This window comes from Didymosphaeria variabile (assembly GCF_027946475.1).
Source record: "Didymosphaeria variabile strain IMI 356815 chromosome Unknown scaffold_8, whole genome shotgun sequence".
In the NCBI taxonomy this organism is placed as follows: Eukaryota; Fungi; Ascomycota; class Dothideomycetes; order Pleosporales; family Didymosphaeriaceae; genus Didymosphaeria; species Didymosphaeria variabile.
In genome coordinates this window covers 2,385,979-2,412,070 of record NW_026611627.1, presented here as the reverse complement: position 1 = coordinate 2,412,070, position 26,092 = coordinate 2,385,979, and the positions used below count along the sequence as shown (strand labels likewise).

The window sequence follows — 26,092 nt, the reverse complement described above, 5'->3', positions numbered from 1 at the left end:
CGCCATTACTTCAGACGTGTATATATCAAATTGACGCGCGACCCGCGTATGTACATTACGATTACGCCTTGCCCATGTTGTGTTCATGTCCATCACCTAGCTGATAAAGCATGTCCTTCAAGCTCGTAAAAACATCGCAACCGCAGCCCCCAACCCAGCCAACGCCGGTGCCACTGTCTTCATCGGTGCAGCACCCGGAGACCCAGTTCCGGAATCCTCTGTCCCTGTAGGCGTTGAACCATCTGTACTGACAGCTCCGCCCGTAGTCGCACTCGGCAGCTTCTCCTCGCCGGCCGTGATGACAAACTGGTACTGGTTGAAAGAACTCTTAGCCGGTTGGTACGTCTCCGCCAACGCGCTGCTGGGAACTGATATCTTCGACCGGTCCGTCTCAGAGCTGCACCACCCTGGAATTGGCGTCTTGGAGTTCGGCCTTGCGAGCGTACGCACAATGGTCTCTACGCCCGCTGTATCTGTGTCGCTGAACGTATAAAGTTGCGTATGAGGTCGTTCGCTGCGCAACGCTTCCGAATATTCGCTGTTATTTGTCCAGCGACATGCGCCCTTCAAGAGCTCCGGCCCGCGGGAGACAGTGCAGTCTGCCGTTGAGGCTGTGGAAGGAAAATCGCACTTGAGGCTGTACGCGTTGCCCCCGGATGACTCAGAGTAACCTCTGTTGATAAAATCTGCTGTCGAGTAGTCGAACATCGTGGAGCCGAAGGTATAGGTTGCCGTTCTCATGTCGAAGTTGTTGGTGTAATCTGGGTCGTCTTCTAGAGCCACGGCGAGGGTCACACGGTCGTCGGATGCGTTGATGACAGAACCGACAAAGCGGAGTCTGTTAGTACCATAGCTGGTGTTGGGGAGGAAATAGGAGGTTGTGATGTTTGCGCATGCGGTTGCGGCGAGAAGCGAGAAGAGGAGGGTTGTACGTGTTGCCATGGTGCTTGATTTGGGGGCGTGTCCTACAATGGATGGTATTGCCTAGCACTGCACGCTATGACCTTAGGCACTCAGTCGTGGTCTACGATCTTGAGGGTGCTATGAAGTAGCACGAACCAAAGCGCTATTCAAAAGCTCCATGGGTACTTGGGTCTTATGTATCCGAGGTCCCCATCCGAGCGCGTAGGATCATCGATGTCATTTCGCTTCACCGAACACGAGTTTTTGGGGTTGTGTCAGCCTAGCGTGGCGCAGGATCTTGTTCCCTACGCTACAATGCTAACGATTCCTTGCCATTGGCGGGTTCATCAGTTTACCCATGTGCCCTGTTACTTCCGTGGCGGTGCAAAATGATACTCATTTCCAAGGCTGTAGATGATATACGACTTGGCAGAGAACTGTGAAGTCTTGGTGAGGGGAAATCATGAGAGCCGAGTTAGCATAGCCTCTTTTGCTAACATTTCTCTTGCGACATAGTGATTCAAAGTATATGTTCTGTCCCTGCGCAGTAGCCCTAGTATGTATTCATCAGGGAAGAAGGCCATCACAAGATACTGATGGTACGAATATCACAACACGTGGGGTAGGGTTGCTGGAGCGGATATCTGCGATGCTCAAGGACTTCAAGATTGAACAAGGAGGTATAGTCTAGTACACGTTAGCTTTGTTCTGCATCCTACACTTTCCCAATGTGGCAATTGTTCGGGGAAAACGAGTGGACATAGAAAGGTTGATGGACCTGGTCACGTTAACATGGCAAATGTTCGCGGAATGTTATGCACGTAACATAACACAGATGTTACTGGTGCCCTTCGCCTCAGGTTCAGCCTACTTGCTTCACAGTGTATGACCATTGTTGAACGCATGAACAGGTGGAAAAATCGAGGCAGTGCTCGTTCTTCGCCTCCCGCACGCATCGATCGACAATAGCAAGAAACGAAACAGCCTTGTGGTCAAGGATCCTCAGAAAATCCTTAATTGACGGCGCGTGCTTGCGGAGTCACTTTCGACTATCCACACGTCAGCGGGGGCATGCTCTGTACCTCGTCCGGTGAACCCAAGGAGACTGAGCATATCGATTTTCAAAAGGAAAACACGGACTGAGATCATCCAAGGAAGCATTACGAGTGACGAACAACTGCCGAAGCGACAACCTGCAATGTGACTTTGATATCGTTGATTTTACATGCTTTGTGTCGAACGTCGATGTGGATTTTGGTGGGTGATTACCTTTCTCCTCCACACGCTGAGCATCTTTGGAATCCTGGAAGTTGCGTTACGTAGGCCACATGAGCTCCGCCGCCGGTGTAAGCTATCGTGTAACATCTCACTTCTCCTCCAACCCCAGCTTCTCGATTGCCTGCGCCCCACCGTCCACACCGACGTCGACGGCGGCCTTGTCTGCGCCCTCAACGTGTCCGTCCGGCTTAGCCTCCACCTTCTTTGCCGCCCCAGGGTATCCGCTGCCTTTGTTCTTCACCTTTTTCTCCTTCTTTTTTTCCGATGGTGGTGGAGGGTAGGCCTTCTGCTCGATGTCTTTCCACTTGCTGTCAGCTTGGAAAGCCTCCTGTACAGGGGCAAGTAGCTGGATGAGAGCTTCTGTGACGGCAGGTTTGAGCATTTGGGGTGTGAGCTGTGAATGTCAGAAGCAAGTTTACGCAAGGTTTATGATTCCGAAGAGTTCTTACAATGTCATTCTGGTAGTCTTCTTGCATTCTCTTGATGTCGGTGTACACGAGCGGCTCGCCTTCCCTCCGCTCGACAACGAACTTGGGCGTTCCGTGTCGCAGTTCGCCAGCGGGCAGCAGCACGTACTCGACAAAGCTGAGCACGCCGTTCTCCTCAACCTGCTTCGGCGGCGCGAAGGCCTTCTTAAGCTTCTTGCGCACGGCGTCGGGCGTGTCCAAGACGTCGATCTTGGAGTCGGGATCGCTCGCGCTCATCTTGCCACCCTGGAGGCCGGGCACCATGGGGTTCATCAAGTGCGCGCGCTCCTTGTATCCAATCTTGGGGAGTACGTCTTTCGCAAGAGCGAAAATCTTGCGCTGGTCCAACCCACCGAACTGCACGTCTACGTCCAAGTACTGTTCATCCAGTGCCTGCATGAGCGGGTAGATCAGCCCACTAAGCGGCGCGTTCTCAGTCTGCTTGACGACCTCAGCACCCGCCCTCTTCGAATCGTGCTCGCTCGTTATACTGGCTAGCCGTAGTAGATCCATCATATAATCGGGAGCGAGTTCGTAGGAGGAGCCGAGCACAAATTCGAGCTTGTTGATGGGGACGTTGACGGCCTTAAGCAGCGCAGTAATGACATAGCGGTAGTATTCGGCGCGGAACTTGACCAGCTCGATGGGTGCTTTGAGGTTGTCGAGAAATCCGTGGATATCTGCAAGCAGGATCTTGACGTGGCAGCCGGCGCGAAGGAATTGAGCGATCTTTAGGACGGGTACGAACTATAACGCGTCAGCACACGACCAGCGTTTTCTGCCCGACAAATCATAACGTACGTATCCGCAGTGTGGCCTGCCTGTTGTTGCAGTTCCCCAGTAGACTTTCAGACTATCTCCCCTTGTCGAGAACCGCCTCCATGATCTCGGGATTGAGCACCTCCTTCAGGTTGACTTTGATCAACGCCAGGCGGTCCTCCTTGCTCATCTCTTGTTGTCCTGACCGATCTACAGTGTCCGACTGCGCCTTTTGTAACCGCGACTTTGCATCTTTCAATTGGTCTTGCAATTCACTGAGGTTTTTCTCCAGGAGGGCGATCTCGTCCTGGATGGCGACGACCGGGTCTGCCATGGCGGGGTAGTGGGATGCTTTCAGAAGCGTGCTAGGATCAATTGTTGTATCTTTGGAATACCCTAAGAGATTCTTGTGAAGAAAGGAACCAATTTTCCCAACTTCGAGTATATGCGTGTTGTGCTTATGAGGTCGCTCGTTCAAGGCTTGATGAGTCGCTGACTGAACGAGTCAACGTGGGGCAGAGACAGGGTTAATAAAAATGGTGGACCCTTGCTCGCGGAACGGGTGCCACTAGTGGTGCGCGGGCTAGGATTACGTCAGGTGAACGCTTGGTGTGAGTACAGGAGTCAACATAGATATGCTGAGTATGATGTACTGTGCTCTCAATGCGTGCGTAACCTCGAGAAAGATTTAACATGGGTATCAAAATCAAAGGACGGCATTTTCGAGTCCTTTGACGGCCACAGACTCATAGACTTGACAGGATCACCTTCTTCACGAACATGCGTGCGCGAACATTATCTCATGGCATTTTGTCAACAGGTATCTACGCCTGTCTTCCGCGTCTCGTCGCTTCTGGCTTTTGGCTTCACCCAGAGCGTCTTGTTCCTAGCAATGTAGGCCAAATCTAACATCATACGCTACAATATTCCAAATGGCTTCAGACCACAATCGTCAAACACAACGGGATACTATTCAGCTCATCCCACCAGCCTCAGTCCGCTCGCAGGGGCGCCAATTTGGCACACCTCACAGATCTTGCAGATCGTGCCTTTGTACTTCGCATGGTACTTAGCGCCGTCGTAGGGGCACGCTGCGGATGGGCTGCCTTGATATATCGGTGTGAACGACGCAGCACAGATATCGAAGTCAGCAAACTGGTCAAAGTCGATTTCAACAGCATCGTTAGGATTCCGCTCCGCCGACGTCTTGATCCTCTTTGCCTGCTCTTTTAGCTTCGCATTGGCGGTACGGTCCAGAAGGGCATTGGCAAAGTTGAGCGCAGTGTTCAACTGCTTGTTCTTGTTGGCAAAGTTCATTGCTGCGGAAAGTGGGAGAGATTTATGAGGGCCTTCCAGCTCAGGAACGGTGAAGTATGCCGAAAGCTCGAGTGCTCGCTTCTTTGTGTCTTCGGGTAGACCAGTGATGTCGGTCGCGCCTTGGACCAGAGACCTTCGCTCTAATTCGATGGACATGGCAATTACATATTGAGCGGCAGTGTGAATTGCTTGTCTGGCCTATGGGTCTTGTTAGTGGTCGCAGACCTAATCTCCATATTACTTGCAACATACCTCTGAGAGCTGTGCTTGCGAAGAAACAACGTTGACAATCAACAGCTGTAGTAATCGCTTGAAGACAGCGACACCGTCTTCCAGCTTGTTCTTCAGCATGGCTGATTTACCAGCTGGAAGCTCATTCGCTAATATCGACTCTAGATCGCGCGGGATAATGGGTAGTATCTTTCGCGAGTCGGTTTCGTTGACTGTTCTTCGAACGTAATTGACGATCGAAGGCATATTAGGCGTAGCAGGAAGGAAGGTTCGTGAGGCTTTATAAATCTCTTCGAAGCGCCACTCGAGTGGTGCGAAGTTCACAGCGCCTACCTGTCGGTTCAAGAGCTGCATAGCAGTTTCGAACGAGCCTGCAGCAACGTGATCGGCGGCCAGAGGAGAGTTGCGAGCCCACAAATCTGCCTCGCTGCTGCCTGCGCCGGTCTCTGTACCCTCAACCTCAACGAAATCATCTTCCGCATCAGCTTCGCCATCGTCACCCATGTCCCAGCCACCAACATCGTCTTCTTCATCGCCGCCAATGTCACCGGCAGCAGCACTTGGCGCTTCGACATCACCCAGAAGATCTTCATCCCCGTAGCCGTTAGCTGCTGGCTCTTCTGCGGCAATACCTTCAACTTCACCGGCAAGCGCCCGTTCGAACACCGTAGACGATGCAGCACGCGTCGGCCAGTTAGTCTTGTACGTAGGAACAATGGGTCTAGGCGGTGTAAGCGGAGATCCAAAAGATGGCAGGTTGATCTGGTCCTCGGAAAGACCGCTAGCCTCTAGTATCTGTTCAGCTTGCTCATCAAGACCGTGTGCCTTGGCTGTAGCGTATGCAAGGGGATAAAGGTCGATCTCCTGAAACATTTCGATCCGGTTCTGCACATCGCCGAGGTAGAGAGCATTTTGGAAGCGAGCAGTCATATCGCCACGGTGCTCAGCAATCTTAGCCATGCGCTTGAGCTTCTCCTGATCTCCAGTGGAGAGGTAGAGGAAGGAAAGCTTATCGAAGTTTCGAAGCTTCTGGTAAGTCATTTCTACGACCTGGTGGTTCCCGTGCGCCAGGGCTTCGACACTGAGACGTTGCCAGAGCTTGGGTCGGTCGAGCTGCTTGGCCATTTCGACGGCCACGTCCAAGTTTCCGCATTCGATCGCAAGCTCAAAGCGCGTTTGCGGGTCTTGAACGAATTGTAGCGCAATCTCCGGGTAGCCCTTCTTCTGTAGGTATGAGATAATGCTCTGACCCACAAGACTCGAGTTCTTGATGATGTTGAGCATCTCGTCGTAATTTCGCTTGACCAATGCAAGTTTGAAGCGGTATTCCGTAGGGTCAATTTGAAGGACCTTGGGTTTCGCGGCGCGGTCTAAACAGTAGATATTGCGCCCCTTAACCTTGACGAGATAGACTGTGTGCTCCAGAGTGCGCACGATGCCGTTGTCTCCATTCATCAAACTATACTTGACGTGGTTCAACGTAGAGTACAGGAGAACACCAGCATCGTCCCAGGCAGCGCTCTTTATGCGGATAGTCTCGTGAAGTGTGCTGACTTGTTCCAGGTTCTTAGTAGCGATAGTTACATTGTGTTTGCTCAATAGCGCAACGTGGAGACCATCAGACGACCAGACAACGTATTTGACGCCATTGACAGAGAGCTCAGCGAGGTTCTTCTTGGCCTGGATGTCATAGAGAACCACGGAAGTCGGCGTGATGAGGAGCAGATTACCGGTACCGCCAAAATAGATGTCGGTCGTTCCGTGCGGGGGCTTGATTGTTTTCGTGGTCGAATTGCTCAGATCTTTAATATCGATCTGCTGATTCTGCTGATTGAACACTGCAAACCTGTTGCGAGCAACAAAGACAGCCGAGCTACCAGATCCTCGCTTGGTGTCTGTAGGCTCTACAGCTCCTGATGCATCGCGTGGCAAACTGATGAGCTCGTAAGTGCCGCTGTCAGCGGGAGAGGTCACGAGGATAGAGCGTTCGGCGGGGTTGTAGGAGAGCGTCCGAGGCGGGACCCAGGCACTGCCGAGCTTCTTCAAAGAAAGCATGGACGGAGATTCGATGTTCTTCTGAAAATCGTAGGAGCGCACGTGTTTCTCCTTGGTAATATAAAACAGGTTGTTTTGGTAGACCGCGGACGCCGGGCGTTCACGCTCTAGCTTGAACACCATCACTCCGTTGTCGTGGCCGGCTGCGAACAGGTTGATCTCCGGATGCGCAGCAATCACCCAGAAACGATCATTCTCCCTCTTGAATGATTGAACAGAGGTTCGGCGGTTGAGGTCCCATACGCGCACGGTCTTGTCTTCGCCAACGGAAAGTATGAGGTCCTGGTGCGGGTGGAACAGACACGCGGATGCGTTCTGGAAATGGCCTCGGCAAGTGTCCACCTCCCATGCTTTAGTCTCTGACATCCTCCACAACTTCACCAATCTATCATCACCGGCCGAAACGATGAGCGGAAGGGTAGGGTGGAATGCGACCCAGTTCACTCCTCGGTCATGGCCCTCGAGCACGAATTTCACAACCGCATCCGTGTTTCCAAACATATCGGCCTGGTTCTGGTTGGCGCGCGCCATCTGGTCCTCAAATGATACCGACGTTGGCGCGGAGTGTTTTTTCCTCAGCCCTGAAATATCCCATACGCGGACGGACTGGTCGAGCGAGGCGGAGACAATGAGGTCCTCCTTCGGGTGGAATTGCGCGCACATGGTGTAGTGGTTGTGCCCGGTCATGGTGCAGATCAAGCTTCTGTTTTGCCAGTTCCAAATTCGAATTGTCTGGTCGTCGGAGCTGCTCAGGATCCACGGCAGCTCGTGGTGGAAGAAGACGGTGCGGACGTAGTCCAGATGCCCATTCAAAGTGAAAAGACACCGGCGAGTCTGGTACGACCAAACCTTGATTTTGTAGTCATCGCCGCCGGAGACGAAACTGCCAATTCTTAGCATCAATACCTCGGAGCCCAGTGCCAGGTGTGCTTACAGTGGCTGTGTCTTGTGGAAGTCGATGCCGCGGACCGGACCGTCGTGCTCTTCAAAGCGATCTATCAGGGTGCCCATGCGGTAGTCCCACAATTGGATGGTCGAGGAGTGCAGTGATACGAGGATCCATGGTCTGAGGCGGTCAGCAGCGGCGCAGGCTGGAAGCAGAGGCGCGGAGGTACCTCTTGGGGTGGAAGGCAATGCCTTTCGCCCGCGACGACTTGGACTCGAACTGCAGGCGGTTAGCTGGTGCGATCAAGTGCGGGGAGCTAGCTGCATACCTTGGTCAACATGGATGGGGAAGAGGCCATGGTGGAAGTTTGGGAGCAGCCGCAGCTCCAGAGGCGCGGGAGACGGCTTCAATGGGGAGGGGCGGTGGCAGCAGACCGCGGAGAGGAGAGGAGAGGAAACGGAAACGAGAGAGATGGCGTCGTGTTGCTTGCGGTGCTGCTGCCTGTGTTCGAGCTGTGTACTCGCCAAATGTTCAATGTGTCCACGGAGGAAGTGCGGAAGCCGCCTTCCCCGAGCGGGACTAGCGTGCCTACCTCCGTTCCCCGCCTCACGTGACACCGAACGTCAACCACTTCGGGACGGCACGATGGGCATTTGCACGCTGTGGACATGCGCAGGCATCAACTCAGCCCTTCGCCCAGGCGACTCAGATTCGCATCCCGCCGCAGAGCCTCATTGCCGCCGACACGGTCCTCCGCCGTGTGCGCTGCGGGTCGCCAGAGCGGCTGCCCCGCCCAGTCACCAATCGCCGCCCCGCCAGCTGTTCGCTGGATGCCAGCAGGCCCCGGCAGCCCTGCAGTCTAATTTTGTGCGGTGAAGCCATTGGGCACGCAGGCCGTCCGGGACGCAAGGTAAGATTGTTCGAGTCTGCGCTGCACGCTGGCAGGCTAATCGCCGGCGAACACATAGCGACGGCGTGCGGTCAGAGCAGGGAAAAACCAGTCGAGTCTTGTCGCGCGCCGGTGCCGCCAGCTCAGCGTGAAACGCAGGTGAATAACTGCCCGTGTCCCGCCCGTCAGGACGAGGCCACCAGGGAGCACCGCAGCCCGCCTTCTCTGCCCTCGTCCCCATTGCCCTGCTCATTCGGCCACCGCACTCGCACCGCTTCGGACTGACAGCACGCTGTGGCTAATCTGGCCTCCGACCTGCAATTCCTGCATTGCTGCCTGTAGCATTCTTCTCTCCTCCACCCGCACCGCACGATAAGCCCAGGTGTGCAGGGTCTGACCTGTCAAACGCTCCCACCTGCCCGCCCTCCACTGGCCGCTCAGTCTCGCTGCCAAAACACTTCCAATCCACTTCTAGAAAATGATACTGTCTGCCAAACTCTCTCCTCACATAACACACTTACCTCTCGTCCACCGGCAACTGATTCCCTGAGCACCGGAACTTTCGACTGAATTGGTGAGCACCTCACTACTTTTTTGATATTCGCCTCGCAGCCTCGCGGGGCTATTTCGGTGAACACCACCGCCGCCCCTACGCCGTCATGGAGACCACCGAACGGCCGCCCATCTTCACATTTGCGAACGGGCCCTCGTCGCCGCCCATGACGCCCGGCACTCGCTCTCACGCCCACTTTCTCCACACAGACGACCACCCTCCGTCCAGTTATAAGCGCATGGGCATCGTGCACCATGCGCAATCCCCGCCGCTCGAACACATCAAGCCCATTGGACAGGGACCGCAATTCCACTTCACCAGGCCACAGTCGCGGGGTGCCTCCTCTCGACCCTCAACAGCATCTGTTGCTTGTGCGACAACTCCGCAAGACTCCGACGACGATGCATCTGATGAGGAGAGCATATATGAGGACGCTCAGCCATTCCGCAGAGCCGAAGAACAAGACATCAGCTTCATACTCGAATACTTGGACAGCGAGCCAGGCTATGATAGTGACATAGAAGTCGTGCGGCCGGATCAATGTGAAGATGCGAAAAGTGACAGGAGTAAATCAAGACTAGACGACAGCGGAATTGTTGACGAGATCAAGGAGATGCAAATCGCGGATGATTCATCCGAGGACGAAGAGCTAAGGCAACGGATGGATTGGAAGAAAAAGAAAAGATGGAGCGCCCGCATGTACAAAACCAAGCGCACTTACAGCATGAGCGTCGAGGGCGACAGCAGCTACTCCGATAACGACCCGTGCGACGATGTCGATGAATCAGCTCGCCGTCTACGCCGCCGGGTGCGTGGTCCCGGTGATCGTTCCTCTTTGATCTTCGAGGACGGGGGCTTTCCAAACATCAACAACATTGCGGAAGTAGAGGAACCGGAAGATGGTGGAATCGTGATCAAGAAAGTACAAGGCCCGCCATCAATTCCTTCCGACGACGCATTCACACTCGACGACGCGTTCGGATTTGATGAGTTGCCGTTCTGTCATGTGGAGGAGTGGATGGAGGTGGAATCGATTTACGAATAACGTTTGTTCACGACTGTTACGAAGCGTATAGACTGGACTGGTTCATGTCTTTCTTCATCTCCCAGAAATCAGCATCTAATCAGCGAGCATCTTTAGCGTGTCGCTGTGTCTAGTTTAAATTTACCGTGTTTACACTCGCATGGCTCCTGACCGGAAATGACCTTTTGAGTGAATGCGCAGCAAATTTTAGTGCGCGCCTTTGACCAAACTTGTGGTACTGATCCCACCTACTTTTCGGCAAGACGTTGTTCTTAAGACCTGGCCTATTTATGGGCGTTGCTTACCCAACCTCCTCCCTAGCCAGGATAGCCAGGGGCCCTTGCTGTTGCAGCCAACATGTTCACATTGCCGTGTGTAAGGTCTTCGTTGTGCATACATTGTGATGATTGCAACATGTTTTTGCGTCCGTTCGAAGCAGACTTTTCTCTTTGTTCGCCCGATATAGCTCGGAACGCCGCATCCGAAGGCAACGGCAATGTAAGTAACGGCGCCTGTGTAGCACGTATCCTACACATCGACCATATGTGGATACCAGAACTACGCGATTTGCAAGCAAACCAGTCACTCCACGCTCCTTCAGGTTGCACAGATCTCCTTCGCCTCGGTGCGCACGCCCAGTTCCCGTTTTAACGCCCGTCAGTCATCATGTCAACTGCGCCAGCCTCAGTTAGCGCCACGGCTCAGTGGCTTCCGACCACCTGGCTGACGGTGAACACATCCCGTTTCAAAACGCGCGCCCAATCGTATCTTTAGCAGCTACCCACAAAGAATAACCTTTTGTTTGCTAAGAAACAAGCTTATTCTTAGAGTGGAGGCTACGGCACATGGCAGCTGTCGTGGCTCAGCTCTCTCAGCATCCTACGGCTCGAAACGTATCCGGGGATGACTGGGGCTGCTGATGGGTGTAGTCGGTCAGCATCTACGATGTTGCAACCGGCGATGTTGGTATAAAGACTTCGTGATGGTCAACAGTCTCGATCCTCATCTCAGTATCTCCTTGCCTACAACGAAGAAAACCATACTTTCTCATCTCCTTTTACTTTTTCCTATCTCCTTTTACTTTTTCCTATCTCCTTTTCTCCTTGTCGTCCAGCTTTTTCGCTACTTCAACGATCATATCTGCATAATCAGAATGCTCACCATCACCAAAACTCTCGTTGCGGCTATCGCTGTCTCCGCCGTCCAGGCTCTCCCTCAAGCCGCGTCGACTCTTGCGACTGTTGCGACTCCTAGCAGCGCTATCGCTACTCCTTCGGCAGCTGCTCCTAGCCCTGATCCTGAGGTGCAGGCTGCTCTGTTCCGCGACCTCTTCAGCGCTCCTACGGCTATCAAGCGCTTCCAGCGTCTCCTCACTGCAAAGGGACAGGAGTTGCTCTCCGGAGATGCTCTCAGGAATCTTATCGTTTTCAACTTCAATGGAGCAATGCCTGCCAAGGGTGCTCTAGGCGGAGCTACCAAGGCTGCTGTAAGGCGTCTCATATGCATGTTCACACACTTCAAACTAACCCATTCGTAGAATATCGAGACCTTTCCCATCCTTACTGGTCTGGGTATCTCGACTACCCTCGGCTTCCTTAACGCCTGTGGTATCAACACTCCGCATGTCCACCCTCGCGCCACCGAGTTCCTCACCGTCGTTGAGGGCGAGGTCGACTTCGGCTACATCCTCGAAAACGGTCTCGTTGCGGCTGGCCAAAACGCCGAAGTCGCCGGCACCCTCTCCAAGTTCGAGGGTACTGTCTTTCCTCAAGGCTCCATCCACTATCAGATCAACAACCAGTGCAAGCCCGCTACATTTGTTGCGGCCCTTAACAACGAGGACCCGGGTACCTCGCAGGTCGCGCAGAACTTCTTCGGCCTCAACCCCGATGTTGTTAATGCCACGCTTGGCTTCCCCAAGACTATTGACGGAAAGAACATCGAGCAGTTCCGCAAGTACCTTCCGGTCAACATCGCACAGAGCGTCGACATCTGCTTGAAGAAGTGCGGATATCAGGGAGGCTCCCCTACTGGAAACTCGGCCGGTACTCCCTCGGCCACACCTAGCGGTTACTAAGCTGGTGATAAATACGGCTCGGACAATTTTCACATAGAGATGGTATACTGCATAGCGCTGGGATATGGTAGATCATCTGATTTTGCATAGCATGGGCGTTGGTTTGGCATTTTGATTTTACTCTTCTTCTACAGTTGCTTTGGCGACCGACTTTTTGGTGCTCTCGGAAGACATTGGACACTCTCTATAATCGGACTTTGATAAAGATGGGAAGATCACGAGCTTTCATTATAATATAATGTCATCTTTCCAGATCGTAGACTCGAACGGCATATTGCATGGAGTGTATTATAGTAGAAGGTGAAAATCACGAGCAAGACGACACTAACATTATCTGAACGCCCGGTGCCCATAGTCAGCATCCTACGCTTCCTACAATCTCTCCACAAACCACCACTTCCCCCCCTCAGCCCTCCAATACGCCGCGCACACCCAGAACCTCTCCCCTTTCTCAAACATCTCCAAAAACCACTTCCCCTCCGCATCGATCTTCCAATCGTCCCACACCAACATATCTCTACGTGCCTGTCCTTCAATCCCAAGTCTGCTCGAGGTTACCTTGTGATGGCGCAACTGGCCAGCCTCATTGTGCGTGTACCGCGAGAGGTACATATAGCACCGGTTTTGGGGCGCCCAGACAAAGAGCTCTCGCCAGACGGGATCCCAAGACCACTGGAGGTGGGGCAGCTGAGGAGGCTGCGGAGGGAGATAACGGTTGCGGCGTTGCACTTTGTCGGCGAAGCAGATTGCCAGGGTGGTGCATTTGGCTCTGAGTTGATAGAGCTTGGAAGTATGTGGTGTTTGAAGTTGCACGTGAGATATCTCATCTCCCTTTTCGCTGCTATGCAGCGTCTGGTCGCTGCTCGACCTGTTGATAAAGTCTGGCAGTCCATCTACAGTGTGATGGGTGTGTATGTATGAGTTCATGTTATTATGGTGCGCTCTAAGAGCAGGAAAGCTATTGACTATCAATTGTTCTAGTGATGATGAAGGCATTCGGCTGTGGCTCATCAGTGCGGGGTCTCGTGCAACATTCGTACGCCACCATGCTGCAAGCTGAGGAGTTTAGACAACACAAAGCCAGTCGCTTAGTCGCAGCTTGCATTCAGGGCCACATATCAGTTAACAATGGCTTTAGCAGATTACTCAAATATTCATGCTATGATCCGTTTGATCAATTGACAATGCTCTTGATACCAGCGCAAGTCATATATCTACTTCCGACCTCTTGATCATGAACGATGATTATCATGATTCATCTAATTGCACCAAATAAAAGCAACTACACATGCTCCTCCTTTCTCACGCTCTACAATCCATATAGACTCTGTTTCGGAAAGCTGCAGAGCATTAATCTAATTCTAGTAAAGAGGGATAATAATTAGGCAGGCAGAGTCATTATCATTCCGCTCCGCGTAGTATTGGCAGGCAGGCCAGGCGCACCGGCAGTAGTGGTTGTGTCAATTGCCGGGTATGCATTGTTTGATCGTACACCAATGCTTGACTATAGCACTGTATCTTGCTAATACTTGGATGACCCGATACTACACCGCTAGCACTCATGGTATGTCGTGCGACCTTCGGTGTCATGACGTGCGGGGGAGATCACTCTTTTCTGCCCTCGCCAGCGCCCTATCCTTTGTATTCCTCACCTCCCACTCAAACTCCTTCAATGCTCTTAATTCGCTACCAACAAACAGCCCACCCATCAACCCATCAATAACTCCAACGCTCAGACTCAGCGAACTGATCAACATCAAAATGAATGCAACGTAATTATGCGGCACCCACCACACGCCAATCAGACACCCAACAGTAAGGAAGAACTGGAAGCCGAAGTGACCAAGACGTAAGCGCCGTTGCGTACGCTCACGAGCATCGTATTTCGAAATGGTAGCGAGGATTTCGTCGTAGATTTCGATAGGTAGGTACGTCTCTGGGAGGGCGTAAGGGCCGTTTGATGGAGCAGATAGTGGCCCATCCAAATTACGAACCAAAGTAGCTTCGACGGAGAAGTGGTCGCTGAGAGAGCAGTAGAGAGATGGATGCCTAGCCGTCATGCCTACGTTAGCTTCCTTGAGGGTCCATTCTGCGCTCGATTGCTTGCTGCTCGCATCGTGGTGTGAGCCACTGCTGAAGAAGATGTAATCGAGGCGCTTTGCGTTAGGATCGTCGACAGTAGGTTCTATCTGCACATTTTCGCCCTTGGCCAATCGCTGGCTGTGAGCCTTGTTCCATCGCCAGGTGTTGAGCGCGCTGTCGCAGGTAGCACCGTTTTTGGTGATGTTATATTCGGCGTTGGGCATTGGGACGTTGCGCAACTGCTCTACTTTGTCTTTTGCAGCGCCGACTGAAGAGTTTGGGTAGAGGACTCGCCATACATCGCGCACAGGCGAGTGTGTCTCGATGATACGATGTGCGAGGGATAGAGGGGTCATGTTGAAGTCTCCTAAGCCTATGACAAGGTGACCGCGCTCAGCAGCCCCGCGCATGAGTTTTGTTATTTCCCATGCTTGTGCTGTCCGGTGGCAGATATAAGAATCGTGCGGTTCGACCTCGTACGGAGCGTGGAGCTAGTAGGGTTAGCAAGTATCAGAATGCGCTCCATAATCGATCTCATACATGCGTGCAGAATACTTCTGCAATGTCTCTCCTTGTAGGTCCCATCCGTATCCGCGCATATGCAACACCTTTACCCACGAACCAATCGCCTCTGTAAAACGCTGCAGGTCGTCCGTTCAGAGGGTATTGTGTCATGCTGCTCTCTTCGATCGGCCATCTTGACAATATAACCAATCCACCTCCGAATATACCACTAAAGTAGAACTTTCCATAGGGAAGCAGATGTCTTGTCTTTTCTCGAATAACATTGTAGTCCTGTTGGGTCCAACACTCTTGCAAGCCTATAATATCTGGCGGAGGATCGGCGGCGGCGATCTGATTTCCGATCTCTGAAAGGCGCTCATTGCGGAGCTTCGCGATGTACTTGAGTCCCCAGCAGTTGAGCGAGAGGATGCGCAAGTTGGAGGGCGGTCGGCTCGTTTCCTCAGGCATGAAGGGCGACTCTGCACGCTCGTACATGGAAGAATAGGCCCCTAGGAAGATGGGAGATGTTGTTGCTATGACGCTATAAGCTGCAGGGATCAGGGGTCCTTGTATTAACTGGGAGGGCGGTGAGGTGCTAACGTGGCAGAATAATTGCAGCTCGTATGGCGCGTTCCGCTTGACTTTATACAACACAACCACTCAAGATGGTCGATAACCGTGCCACATCGCCCAAGAGGCGCAGAGAAGACGACGATGGTGCCGAGTCACCTCCGCGCAAGCGTTCCGCATCGCACACTCCGCCTAATGGCTCGCCCGGTTTTCGTCTTGCAGAACGGCCACGCCGCTACAGCAGAGATCACGACGAAGACGAGCGAGGATACTACAGAGACCGGAGGAGCCTACCCTCTAGATCGCGTTCACGTTCGCGATCACACTCAGGATCTAGGTCCGGATCCCTGTCATCGTCCCGACGGCGCTCGAGAAGTCTACAAATCACCCCACCACCACCCAAACCTACCCAACTACACTACAAACAATCTATGATCCTACGCGGACATAAGAAGGGTGTTACCGCAGTAAAGTTTTCCCCCGACGGCCGCTGGATAGCAAGCTCCTCCGCAGACTGCACCGTCAAGATCTGGGACGCCAAAACCGGTGCCCTCGAACACACGCTCGAAGGCCACCTCGCGGGCGTATCAACCATATCCTGGTCGCCCGACTCAAAAATCCTCGCGTCTGGCTCGGATGACAAGTCGATACGACTATGGGACATATCAACAGGCATGGCGCACCCTACACCTTTCATCGGCCACCACAACTACGTCTACGCCATCGCCTTCTCGCCCAAAGGTAACATGCTAGTCAGCGGCTCCTACGACGAAGCTGTGTTCCTTTGGGATGTACGAGCTGCGCGTGTGATGCGCTCTTTACCTGCGCATTCTGACCCGGTTGGCGGTGTCGACTTCGTGCGCGACGGCACGCTTATCACGAGTTGTTCGCACGATGGCTTGATAAGAGTGTGGGATACGAGTACAGGCCAGTGTCTGCGTACGCTCGTCCATGAGGACAACGCGCCAGTGACGTCGGTCATTTTCTCGCCGAACGGAAAGTATGTGCTAGCCTGGACTTTAGACTCGTGTATTCGGTTGTGGAATTACATAGAAGGAAAGGGCAAGTGTGTGAAGACATACCAGGGTCACGCGAACAAGAAACACAGTCTCGCTGGCGCGTTTGGAACGTACGGGGCTGAGCCGCCGTACGAGTACGCGTTCATTGTCTCTGGGAGTGAGGAGGGAAGCATAATACTGTGGGACGTAAGCACGAAGAATGTGTTACAAAGGCTCGAGGGAGGGCACACGGAAACTGTGCTGTCCGTTGACACGCATCCTACGGAGAAGCTCATTGTGAGTGGAGGCATGGACAGGACGGTGCGCGTTTGGAGGGAGACCGCTCCGCCGCCGGAGTCTGTCCTGGAACCTCCTGCAGATGCAGGCACACCCGCCAACGGCTACGACCCCGAGACTCTTCCCCCGAACCCGTTCGCCGAAGGCTGAATTCTTTTTGCATAGTGTACTTGTTTAGATACCCCGCTTGAGAACGCCGAATAATAACCTTCTTGAATTGCTTGTCCCGGTAAATGCACATCATTGCTACTTGATGCGGAGTAGTTACAACGGTATATGTACAGAATGTGAGTTCACCCATGTGAACAGTCGCGGCGGCGAGGTCTTCCTCAGCTGATCCTCAAATAACGTTGAGACCCTCCCATCCCTGACGGACACCGCGCCATGGGTTGGTATTTGTAATGATACAGAGAGCCGCTTGCTCAGCATGCCACATGTTCCTTTATCTTTACGTTTATTTCCTCCTCTTCATGACCTTGGTACACATCTCGATCAGTCCGTCCTTCGCATCGCTATCGGGGAAGAACGCTATTGACTCGATAGCCTTGTCGACGTATTCCTGCGCTAGAGCGCGTGTTTGTTCCAGGCCTGAGCTACTGGAAACAATATCGCGTGCCTACTGATGTCAGTCGCAGTTTCTACTGTCTTTCCAAAGATCATACCTTCTGCACGTCACCAGCCTCGGAGAACTTCCTACCCACAAGCTTTCCCAAGCTCTTATTATCCTTCCATGCGAACAACAACGGCGCAGTCGCAAGCCCCAACTCCAAGTCCGCACCCGCAGGTTTCCCCAGCTCCTCTCCACTAATAGTATAATCCAGCATATCGTCCACGAGCTGGAACGCCAGACCAATGTTCTTTCCGTACTGATACGACGCCTCGACGACATCTTGCGAGCTTCCTCCCAAAATCGCAGCCGCGCGGCAGGATTTCGAAATGAGCGATGCGGACTTGAGGTACGTCTTTTGGAGATAGTAGGTGAGTGCGTTTTCGGTCCATACGGGGTTGCGCTCATCGGATGCCGTGTTCTTGAGCTGCATGAATTCGCCTTCGACGAGGTTGGCGATGACGCTTGCGAGGAGCTCGGTGACTTCGGGGTCGCGGAGGCGCGCAAGAGCTACGGATGCCCTGCCTAAGAGGAAATCTCCCGCGAGGACTGCCATCTTATTGCCGAATTCGATATTTGCGGAAGGCGCAGAGCGGCGCGATACCGAATGGTCTATTACGTCGTCGTGGAGGAGAGATGAGGTGTGAATGAGCTCGGTGATTTCGGCTAGGCGGCGCTGCGACGGTAGAATTTCTGAGTCTTCTGTTCGATAGGCGGCGTCGTTCGCAAACGAGGATACACTGGGGTACTCTGCGTCTGGCGCGGACGGGTTTTCATCTGAGAGCACGCTTGGGCTGGTGATGGGTCTGTTGACGGAGAGCGGACTGCTTTCCCTCGACATTTTTGGCGTCAAGGCTGTTGCTCTGCTCATGAGCAAGACCAGCGTCGGCCGCACATACTTTCCCTCACTCTGCGTGTAGTACTTCGCAACGGTATCCAGTGTCGGGTGTCCAGACCCGAGCAATTGTCTTATGTTCCCCGTCAAAAACTTTAACTCTTTTGCAACTGTCTGAAACGGGTCCACTGATATGGGTGCTTTTGGATCTGGCGGAGGTGGACTGAAAACATGCTGTGCAGCAGTAACGGCGGCAGCCCAAGACGATTGGTTTCGCCGGCGCGAAGGGTGATGTAAAGTTGTGATGTCTGTTCGTGAGCTCGAGCAGTGGCACCGCGGGAGAGGCGCATGCGAGCTTCTCGCGGCCAAGCTCGTCGCGAGCCGCGGCACTCGACTCGTCATCGAAGAGATGGTAGATATTACAATCACTCCTGGTGCAATTGAGGGTGTTCGAAAGATAGCTACGGCTGAAACAGTGAGACAAGCTGGCAATGGGAGATATCGGAGAAGATTGGAGCATTTACTATTTACTAGCGCGTCATGATTAGTACTATCTGCGGCCAAGACATGTCGGTAGCAGGAAACGCCGACGATATCCAGGCACAGCTCTAACGTTGATCACATCTGCGAAACCTCATAACAATCATCATGGTATTGCTTACCATGACGGCAGCCGCTGTGCGCGCGCTTTCTAGGGCTGAGGAAGTCGCGCCGGAAGAATATGCGAAGTTGCAACGGCCAGACGACCCTGCGCTGTCAGATCCCAAGCCTGGGAACCCCATCTCGCATGGCCAGTTGATCGACCTCTCGAGGCTCCTCAAGAAGCACGCCGCTCAACCATTCACCAAAGACGAAACCACAAAGCGAAGAGAGGACATACTACACCTTGGCTCAGAATTAAGCGAAGAAAACACCGAAGGACCCATACCCGCCACCCTCGATGCGCTCCTCCGCAACTCCACCGTCTACATCCCTCCTCCCTTGCCCAAAAAAGAGCCTACCCCCGAATACAAAGCCCTCATGGCCCGACTCCGCGCCGAAGAAGAAGCCCGCGACTACAACCGCATGCTCAACCCCGACCCCCTCGCGAAGACCGAGACGTTCTCCCAGCGATTCCCCAACGCCGCTGCGCCCTTCTCTCTCTCCACGCCCTACGATCAGGTCGACGAAGACGAGCTAAGCTACGAGGAGGTACATCGCCAGATCATCCTCATCATCAACGTATTGGTCTCTATTGTGGCGTGCGCGGTATTCATATGGGTGGCTGCGAGGCACTGGAGTGTGCCGAAGAGGTTGGGATTAAGTATGGGAGGGAGCGGAGCTGTTGCCGTTGCGGAGGTTGTTGTGTATAGTGGATATGTGAGGAGAATTGCTGAGGCGAAGAAGAAGGAGAAGAAGAAACCCGAGATCAAGAAGATAGTACAGAGTTGGGTGATTGATGGCAGTGAGAAGATGGAAGCGAGCGTTTCGTCTGGGTCAAAGGACAAGCTTGATGATGGGATTCGCTACAGAAAAGGCAAACATCGCTGAAAAGACCAAATCAGTATATACGCCATGCTAAAGTTGAAGAGAACCAAGACCACCTCCAAACTCCAGCCGCGATGCAACCAGAAAGTCCAGTAATGGTAGATCGATCCGCAAGAGGATGTTACTTCTTCTTTCGCCCTGCCACGCCACCAGCAAATCTACCCAGCCCACCCAAGCTACCTCGTGGTTTGTGTCCGGGAGCTGGTTGTCCCGCAGCCGCTGGTAAAGGCCGACCAACGTGAGCCGCAGGTCCAGACAACCTCACGTTCTTGGGCGGCACTTCCGGCGGGCCCCTCTCCTTCTCTACCGGGCTTATGCCGACACCAACATCCTCGCCGAGACTCGCCAATCTCGCATTCTTCCGCGCCCGCTCCTGCGTGTTTTTGAACTTGTCGAGCAACTCCACCCATTTAACGCCGCCCTCGTCTCTGGCCTTGAGTCGATTCGGCCGCTCGAAGCTGGATCCGGTGTTTCCAAGGGTACTGGAAGGGGCACTGGGAGAACCGGTCTCTGAGCTCTTTTGTCTTAAGTGGTTGAAATTGGAGGTAGGAACATACCCGCGGGGCACCATGTGGAGGTAGCCGATGGCAGAAACGCTATTCAATCGATTTTTGAGTGCTGCAAAAGCAGAAGACTGGGGTAGTAACATGAGGAGGCCGTAGAGGCATTTATAGAGATACGGGTATCGTTCCGGCTCAAGGAGCTGCATGCGGAGGTCTGACAATGTTACGAAATGTCAGGTAGACGAGGTGCAGCACTTACAGGTGAAAACGGGGGATTCAAGTAGTTGAACGAGCTTGTCAATCTGGATTAACATGTTGACTGTCATCTCGAGATCGGCACTGTTTCTAGTCAGCACTTGCACTTGATACAAGCTCGTTTCATATACGTACAAGATTTGAAGAAGGTGGTAAGCTTGCTCATACGCTTGAGCTAGGAGACACAATGAAAATGTGGCAACTGCATTGTGGCACCACGACTTGAACAAGGATACGAAGAACGATTGGCCATCTCTGGAATCCAGGTTGCGAAGTCTTCTGCGAAGATCGGCTAGCTCTGGAGCTGTGATGAGGTTGTTGTTGAGGTTCTGCACCATAATGCTGGCAAACTCGACATCCTAAGTCCAGTCAGACGAAGTGAGTAAAAGACATTGCACAGCTACGCCTACCTCATCTTTCTCAAGGCAGTCCGCCATCGTACGGTATATTCGTTCTGCACTTAGAGTAACGCATAGTTGACGAATGATCAAGTTGCCTCTTGTTTCCAGTAGTCGACGGTCCGTACAGAACAACTTCAGGAGGTTAACCATGAAAGAAGTGAAATATGAATCATCGCTGTTCTTCGAGATTTGCGACAGAAGCAAGAGATCGCGGGTCACAACCGCTTCGGATGGATCGGAGAGCGTTTTGAGAAGGGCAGGAAAGGTCCCGTCTTCGACTGATAGTATCTATACACGCACGTCAGCGTTTTGCCCTCAACAAAGGTGAAAAAAATTACTTTGCCCGGCGCCATTCTGTGCAGCATTATCAGCCACGCTATTGCGGCTACGCGAGTTGCCTCATGTTCATTGAGAAATTGAAGAGTGAGAGCGTTGACAGCCGCTTGGTAGTCGAGCTCTGGGATCTTCTGCGGCGAGGGACCACGCTCTTCGGCCGGGGTGGGTGTCCGGGTTCCCTTACTGTCAACGGACCTCACGTCCGTTCTATCCTGAATCACGGTCTTCAGTAAACGTGCAGACAGATTCGAATCTCGACGTTCAGCCCCGGTGAGCTCCTTTCCGAGAGCGGATAGGGACGTAGGTAGTTGTATTTGACCGCCAGTGCTGCCATCAGGCCGACGGTTATCGTCGGAGAGTGACATTATGTAGTCCATAAGCGAAGCATTCACTTTGATCGCAGCCTGGCGAATGGACTCCAGGTCGTGCGACATTCTGGGCAGGACGTAGGTGAGTAGGCTTGGAACAAACGGCATGATCTCTTCGGGGCAGATCTCGAAGAAGCTATCGATCCATCGCAGGGTCGTGAGCAGTATCTCGTGGTTCTCGGCTTCTAGTTTGTGTTAGCGTGGGGGGTCTCTGATTGTTGTCACATTTTGCATACCTTTGTCGCCAAACGGCGCCTCTAGAAACTTGACTAGAATTTCTAGGATCTTGGGATGGTCGACCTGGACGTCTTGCCCTGGCATCCAATCACCGTCGCCGCTGGCTGACTTGTCATCCTCGATCGCTATCGAGGCGCTATCATTGTCTTCGTCATGCTTCTCTTCTGAGGAACCTTGCCGGTCCGTAATTGCACTACTCTCTGTGTCGCTGTCCATTTCAGCTCCGCTACGAAAGCTGGACGTGGACTTATTGAACTCGTCTGCTTGACTCTTTTTGCTTTCTGCTATTCCACGCTTTATTCGCGCGATTTTCCTAATTTCACTGAGAAATCGATCCAAGGCCGCTTGTGTAGCCGTGTAGACATCCTGGTTTTCGTCGCTGAGAAACTTGAAGAGACCGCCTAAGAACCGCGGTAGATATGCAACGAGCTCCAGGTCAGGTATAGAGTCAAGCAGTGTTATCCATGCCACGAGGAACATGCGAGTGAAGGGACTAAGAACATTTATGCGCTCCTCGAGAAGGGGCAGAAATCGTTCGAGCGAGAACGCAGTGGGGAGTTCATGGGCTGGCTTTTCTTCATCAGAGCCACCTTCGCCTGCGATATCTTCTGGTGCGTGTAGGATGGAGACGTAGGAGGCCGCCGACTCGGCTACAATATCTTTGATCAGCCTATCAAGCAGTTCTGCGCCATTCTTGACGGAGAGTTCGTTGTCGGCCGCAAGCTGCGTCTTTGCTGTTAGCCATGTTCTGGGCGAGCGTGTGAGGATTATGATGAAATTGTACTACCTTGCAGAGAGCATCGAAGACCTGATTGAAGTAGACTAGAATTTCTCCCTTGGCTACCTTCGCGATATTGTACATGCTCTCACACGCATAGTATCGAACACGGGCATCTTGATCTGTGAAACAGGCGAGCACGGGAGGGACGATCTCCTCGAGATAGCGAGCTACTTCCTGTACCAACATCAGCAGTGGCCACGAGACATTCGTCTATACGCACCGGTCCCAACGCTATCGAGGCCGCAGCCAGCCCAATGAGTCCGCCATTTCTAGCGTGCGGTTGGTGAACGGCGTATGCATATTCATGACAGAGCTGGGAGACGATACGCTGTATCCTGTCGAAATCTCCAGCGGCGAGCGATTCGCGGATGAGACCTTCGAGCTCGAGGGCACCGCTTTTCCGCTTGTCGTAGAGCTTGTCGTTCAGAGCTTTCGTGATATTGGGGTCCATGTTGCAATCTGCAGGACTTCTCTACATGGCGAGAAGAAGAATATCGTTATCGTGTATGTTTCCGGAACGAGGGCATTCGCGCGGGTGGTGGCAGGCACTACAGAGCTCGAGGCCGTCGTCGTGGCTTGCTCTTGCTGCACGGCTTAGGCTGGAGTGGCTGGCCACTGGACGGCGCGTCTGCGTCTGCACGTCATAGCTCCTGTTTGTGCGGTCCCATGCCTGTGCCGCCGATATCGATAACAGCAACACCTCCTTGCGCCTTGAGCAACCCAAAGAGAATACACATCGTCCCCGAGCTGCGCATTCGCTCGGAGAAGATGGCATGACACGCTACAGCTCCGTTCGACTCCGCGCCTAGTCAGACTGCTTCATCGACACCATGTGCTCCAGTGCCGCGTGCCCTCTACCCATATAGCTTGAGCTATCCTCGTCCGGTCCCGTCGACTCCATACTACTTCAGTCCTGCCAGGTCAACATGGAGAAGCTCAAGAATAAGATTCTGAACCCTAAACGACGCTCTCGCCAGCCTGAAGATGCAAGACAGGACTCCGCAGTCTCCCGCTCTGGCTTCCGTGACTGGGCTGTAGCTTTGTAAGACCCCTGATCGTCCGCGCGAGCTCGAGATCAAGCTCATTTTTCTAGCGTAGTGTGCAATTTCAACGTTGATGTCGGTAGGTCACCGCTCTCCTCCCTTGTGCAATTGTAGCTAGCTGTTGATCCCTATATCCTAGGACCCGAGATAGAAATCATATACCCTCCAGATGTATCCTTCTCCACAGCCGACCTTGGTGCCATCTGCTTTAACAGGTAACTCCTGTCTGTCTTCTCGATGCACTCATCTTATTGGTTGAATAGCTTTCCAGAACAGCAGAATACTGAGACGGTCGATGACCTTGCTTTCAACTTCACCATCACCAATTCTTCGCCAGATGTCAGCATATCGTCACCACGTGCCCCTTATGGCAGTTCAGATACCTTCTATGGCACATGCGTTTTCCGTCAAGAATTCGACCATACGATGAAGCGGAGCTTCAACCAGCGAACACTTGTACTGGTGTCGGCTCACAATTTCCTGGCCTTTTACACCCGATTGTTGCATTGCATGACAGAATCTGGTGTTATCAGTGATCCGACCACTCTGGAGGCAGCTTACTCCTCAATGGTCACCTGGCCGTCACCCACGCTTGGTCGGCAAGAACTGCCTTTCCTGGGGTCGGTCATCAGCTTGGATATTGCTCCGCATTTTGCTTTTCCTCTTCAAGGTCTGGCAGGACCGACGCCACTGATATCAGACAAGCCGTCATCGATCTACGCTTATGAGCCGTTAGGATCATGGGACACTCTAATGCATTATATGCCGTGCATTACAGACCTCTATGTCATATACGAGAAGCTGATCCTCTGCGAGAGTGTGATCGTTGTCGCCAAGTCACCTCAACTCGCAAGCGAAGCTGTGTCCTCACTTGTCGATCTTGTTCGGCCAGTCCCATACGCTGGTATCATCAAACCATATATGACTATGCAAGCGAACTTCCAGTGCATAGGCATCGACGGCGGCACTCCCAGGCCTTTCATCATTGGAATCACAAGTACGTATCCTGCATCGCATCATGTTAATTAATAGTGCGCACATGCGACACCATCAGCTGAACGTAACTAATGCACTGTTCGTAGACCCATTCCTTCTTAAACGTATTGTAGCAGCAACCGAAAAGAGTCAACAGCTTCGACCGCACATTCTGTATTTGCAGAACTTCGACGGCCCGGTACCGGTCAAAAGACATCATTCAATCCACCACAAGTCGAGCCGCAACGCATTACTAGACCTTCCTGGTGGTGGCATAGAAGCACGTATGCCTTCGAAGCGTTTCTTGAAATCGGACCATGCTGTTGTATCTCATATCGAGACTTTGCTCAAGAGTGGTGACCAAACCCACGAGCTAGGACCAATGATCAGGCGACATTTTGCGGAACTGACAGCCCAGTTCATCGCACCCATCAACCGCTATCTCACCACCACCAACGTCGTCTCTCCTGGCGGCAATCAACGCTATGCGAGTTTTTCAGTGAACGAATTCATCCGTAACCTGGGAAAGCACGGAACCAGCGTCAAGATTCGAGGGCAGGGCCCAATACAACGACACCGCACCAGGGACGCATTCTATGAGGCCTTCTGCAGCTCGCTCAATTTTCACTCATGGCTGGAGATGAAGATCGCCTTAGAGACGGAGGCCAGTGCCGGGCTGTTGGGAGCAGGCCCTTCCGCGGCAGGAGGTTGAGGCAATCCCATGATTGCGTGACTCTCAAAGAAACATGAATTATCTATCAACATATGTAATTCACATACACAGGCGGAGATATCAGCTTCATAGTACTCGGTGTTTATGTTGTAACACCCACCGATTGAACAACTCGAAGCAGTCATCAGATGCAATCAATTGATCGCAACGCTCCGAGCATGGACAACACCCTCTATGGAGACCTCGAGCGTCTATTGTCCGGCTATCTAAATCTTCGCCAGAGGAGCCCAGCGCGTTCTTGCATTGTCTCCCACAGACAGCGGAAAGAAGTGCAAGTCGTGCAGTGTGCGTTTGTAAAAGCGAAATTGGAATCAACGGAAAGCTTTCACGAAGTTAGCAGAGTACGTTGATTGGAAGGTGCCGGGGGGCTTCAGGTTCCAATGACGTGGTGTGCAAAAAGAGGCTTGATACTTGTTTGAAGGAGCATAACAAAACTTTTTGCGATGAGTTTACGAAAAACCTGCAAAATCAATTGCCTATGGTAGTATTTGATATTCGGACATGGTTCACGAGTGTTCCAATTTTTGTACACGATACAATAGATTAGTCTCTCGTATCAGATCAGGATTTCGGCTATGAACTGATACTAGATAACTTGTCG

General features: G+C 52.8%; 11 protein-coding genes across 11 annotated transcripts; 5 read left to right on the top strand and 6 right to left on the bottom strand.

The window, feature by feature from the left end:
• Positions 1–117: 117 nt before the first annotated feature.
• N0V89_011017 (uncharacterized protein) lies at positions 118–942 on the bottom strand (the record flags this gene model as incomplete). Its single annotated transcript, XM_056219754.1, has 1 exon — positions 118–942. One exon carries the CDS (start codon positions 940–942, stop codon positions 118–120), a length of 825 nt encoding a protein of 274 aa, XP_056066881.1.
• A 1,327-nt stretch (positions 943–2,269) lies between these two features.
• Positions 2,270–3,741, bottom strand: TYS1 (Tyrosine--tRNA ligase cytoplasmic; the record flags this gene model as incomplete). The annotated part of the gene is made up of 3 exons (XM_056219753.1): positions 2,270–2,575; positions 2,631–3,395; positions 3,523–3,741. 3 exons carry the CDS (start codon positions 3,739–3,741, stop codon positions 2,270–2,272), a joined length of 1,290 nt encoding a protein of 429 aa, XP_056066880.1.
• A 644-nt stretch (positions 3,742–4,385) lies between these two features.
• Positions 4,386–8,254, bottom strand: N0V89_011015 (uncharacterized protein; the record flags this gene model as incomplete). The annotated part of the gene is made up of 5 exons (XM_056219752.1): positions 4,386–4,922; positions 4,977–7,893; positions 7,945–8,076; positions 8,126–8,175; positions 8,225–8,254. 5 exons carry the CDS (start codon positions 8,252–8,254, stop codon positions 4,386–4,388), a joined length of 3,666 nt encoding a protein of 1,221 aa, XP_056066879.1.
• Positions 8,255–9,444: 1,190 nt separating this feature from the next.
• Positions 9,445–10,383, top strand: N0V89_011014 (uncharacterized protein; the record flags this gene model as incomplete). The annotated part of the gene is made up of 1 exon (XM_056219751.1): positions 9,445–10,383. The coding sequence occupies one exon, from the start codon at positions 9,445–9,447 to the stop codon at positions 10,381–10,383; it is 939 nt and encodes a 312-aa protein (XP_056066878.1).
• Positions 10,384–11,515: 1,132 nt separating this feature from the next.
• N0V89_011013 (uncharacterized protein) lies at positions 11,516–12,439 on the top strand (the record flags this gene model as incomplete). Its single annotated transcript, XM_056219750.1, has 2 exons — positions 11,516–11,848; positions 11,900–12,439. The coding sequence occupies 2 exons, from the start codon at positions 11,516–11,518 to the stop codon at positions 12,437–12,439; spliced, it is 873 nt and encodes a 290-aa protein (XP_056066877.1).
• Positions 12,440–14,025: 1,586 nt separating this feature from the next.
• On the bottom strand, positions 14,026–15,520 carry ISC1_2 (phospholipase C type enzyme; the record flags this gene model as incomplete). The annotated part of the gene is made up of 2 exons (XM_056219749.1): positions 14,026–15,012; positions 15,062–15,520. 2 exons carry the CDS (start codon positions 15,518–15,520, stop codon positions 14,026–14,028), a joined length of 1,446 nt encoding a protein of 481 aa, XP_056066876.1.
• Positions 15,521–16,026: 506 nt separating this feature from the next.
• On the top strand, positions 16,027–17,040 carry SWD3 (WD domain protein; the record flags this gene model as incomplete). Its single annotated transcript, XM_056219748.1, has 1 exon — positions 16,027–17,040. One exon carries the CDS (start codon positions 16,027–16,029, stop codon positions 17,038–17,040), a length of 1,014 nt encoding a protein of 337 aa, XP_056066875.1.
• A 304-nt stretch (positions 17,041–17,344) lies between these two features.
• Positions 17,345–18,734, bottom strand: N0V89_011010 (uncharacterized protein; the record flags this gene model as incomplete). Its single annotated transcript, XM_056219747.1, has 2 exons — positions 17,345–17,506; positions 17,553–18,734. The coding sequence occupies 2 exons, from the start codon at positions 18,732–18,734 to the stop codon at positions 17,345–17,347; spliced, it is 1,344 nt and encodes a 447-aa protein (XP_056066874.1).
• A 246-nt stretch (positions 18,735–18,980) lies between these two features.
• Positions 18,981–19,862, top strand: N0V89_011009 (uncharacterized protein; the record flags this gene model as incomplete). The annotated part of the gene is made up of 1 exon (XM_056219746.1): positions 18,981–19,862. The coding sequence occupies one exon, from the start codon at positions 18,981–18,983 to the stop codon at positions 19,860–19,862; it is 882 nt and encodes a 293-aa protein (XP_056066873.1).
• Positions 19,863–19,980: 118 nt separating this feature from the next.
• Positions 19,981–23,191, bottom strand: N0V89_011008 (uncharacterized protein; the record flags this gene model as incomplete). The annotated part of the gene is made up of 8 exons (XM_056219745.1): positions 19,981–20,576; positions 20,622–20,701; positions 20,753–20,976; positions 21,028–21,306; positions 21,357–21,907; positions 21,959–22,682; positions 22,747–22,914; positions 22,961–23,191. The coding sequence occupies 8 exons, from the start codon at positions 23,189–23,191 to the stop codon at positions 19,981–19,983; spliced, it is 2,853 nt and encodes a 950-aa protein (XP_056066872.1).
• A 475-nt stretch (positions 23,192–23,666) lies between these two features.
• Positions 23,667–25,470, top strand: N0V89_011007 (uncharacterized protein; the record flags this gene model as incomplete). Its single annotated transcript, XM_056219744.1, has 5 exons — positions 23,667–23,782; positions 23,834–23,862; positions 23,923–23,998; positions 24,047–24,780; positions 24,866–25,470. 5 exons carry the CDS (start codon positions 23,667–23,669, stop codon positions 25,468–25,470), a joined length of 1,560 nt encoding a protein of 519 aa, XP_056066871.1.
• Positions 25,471–26,092: the final 622 nt, after the last annotated feature.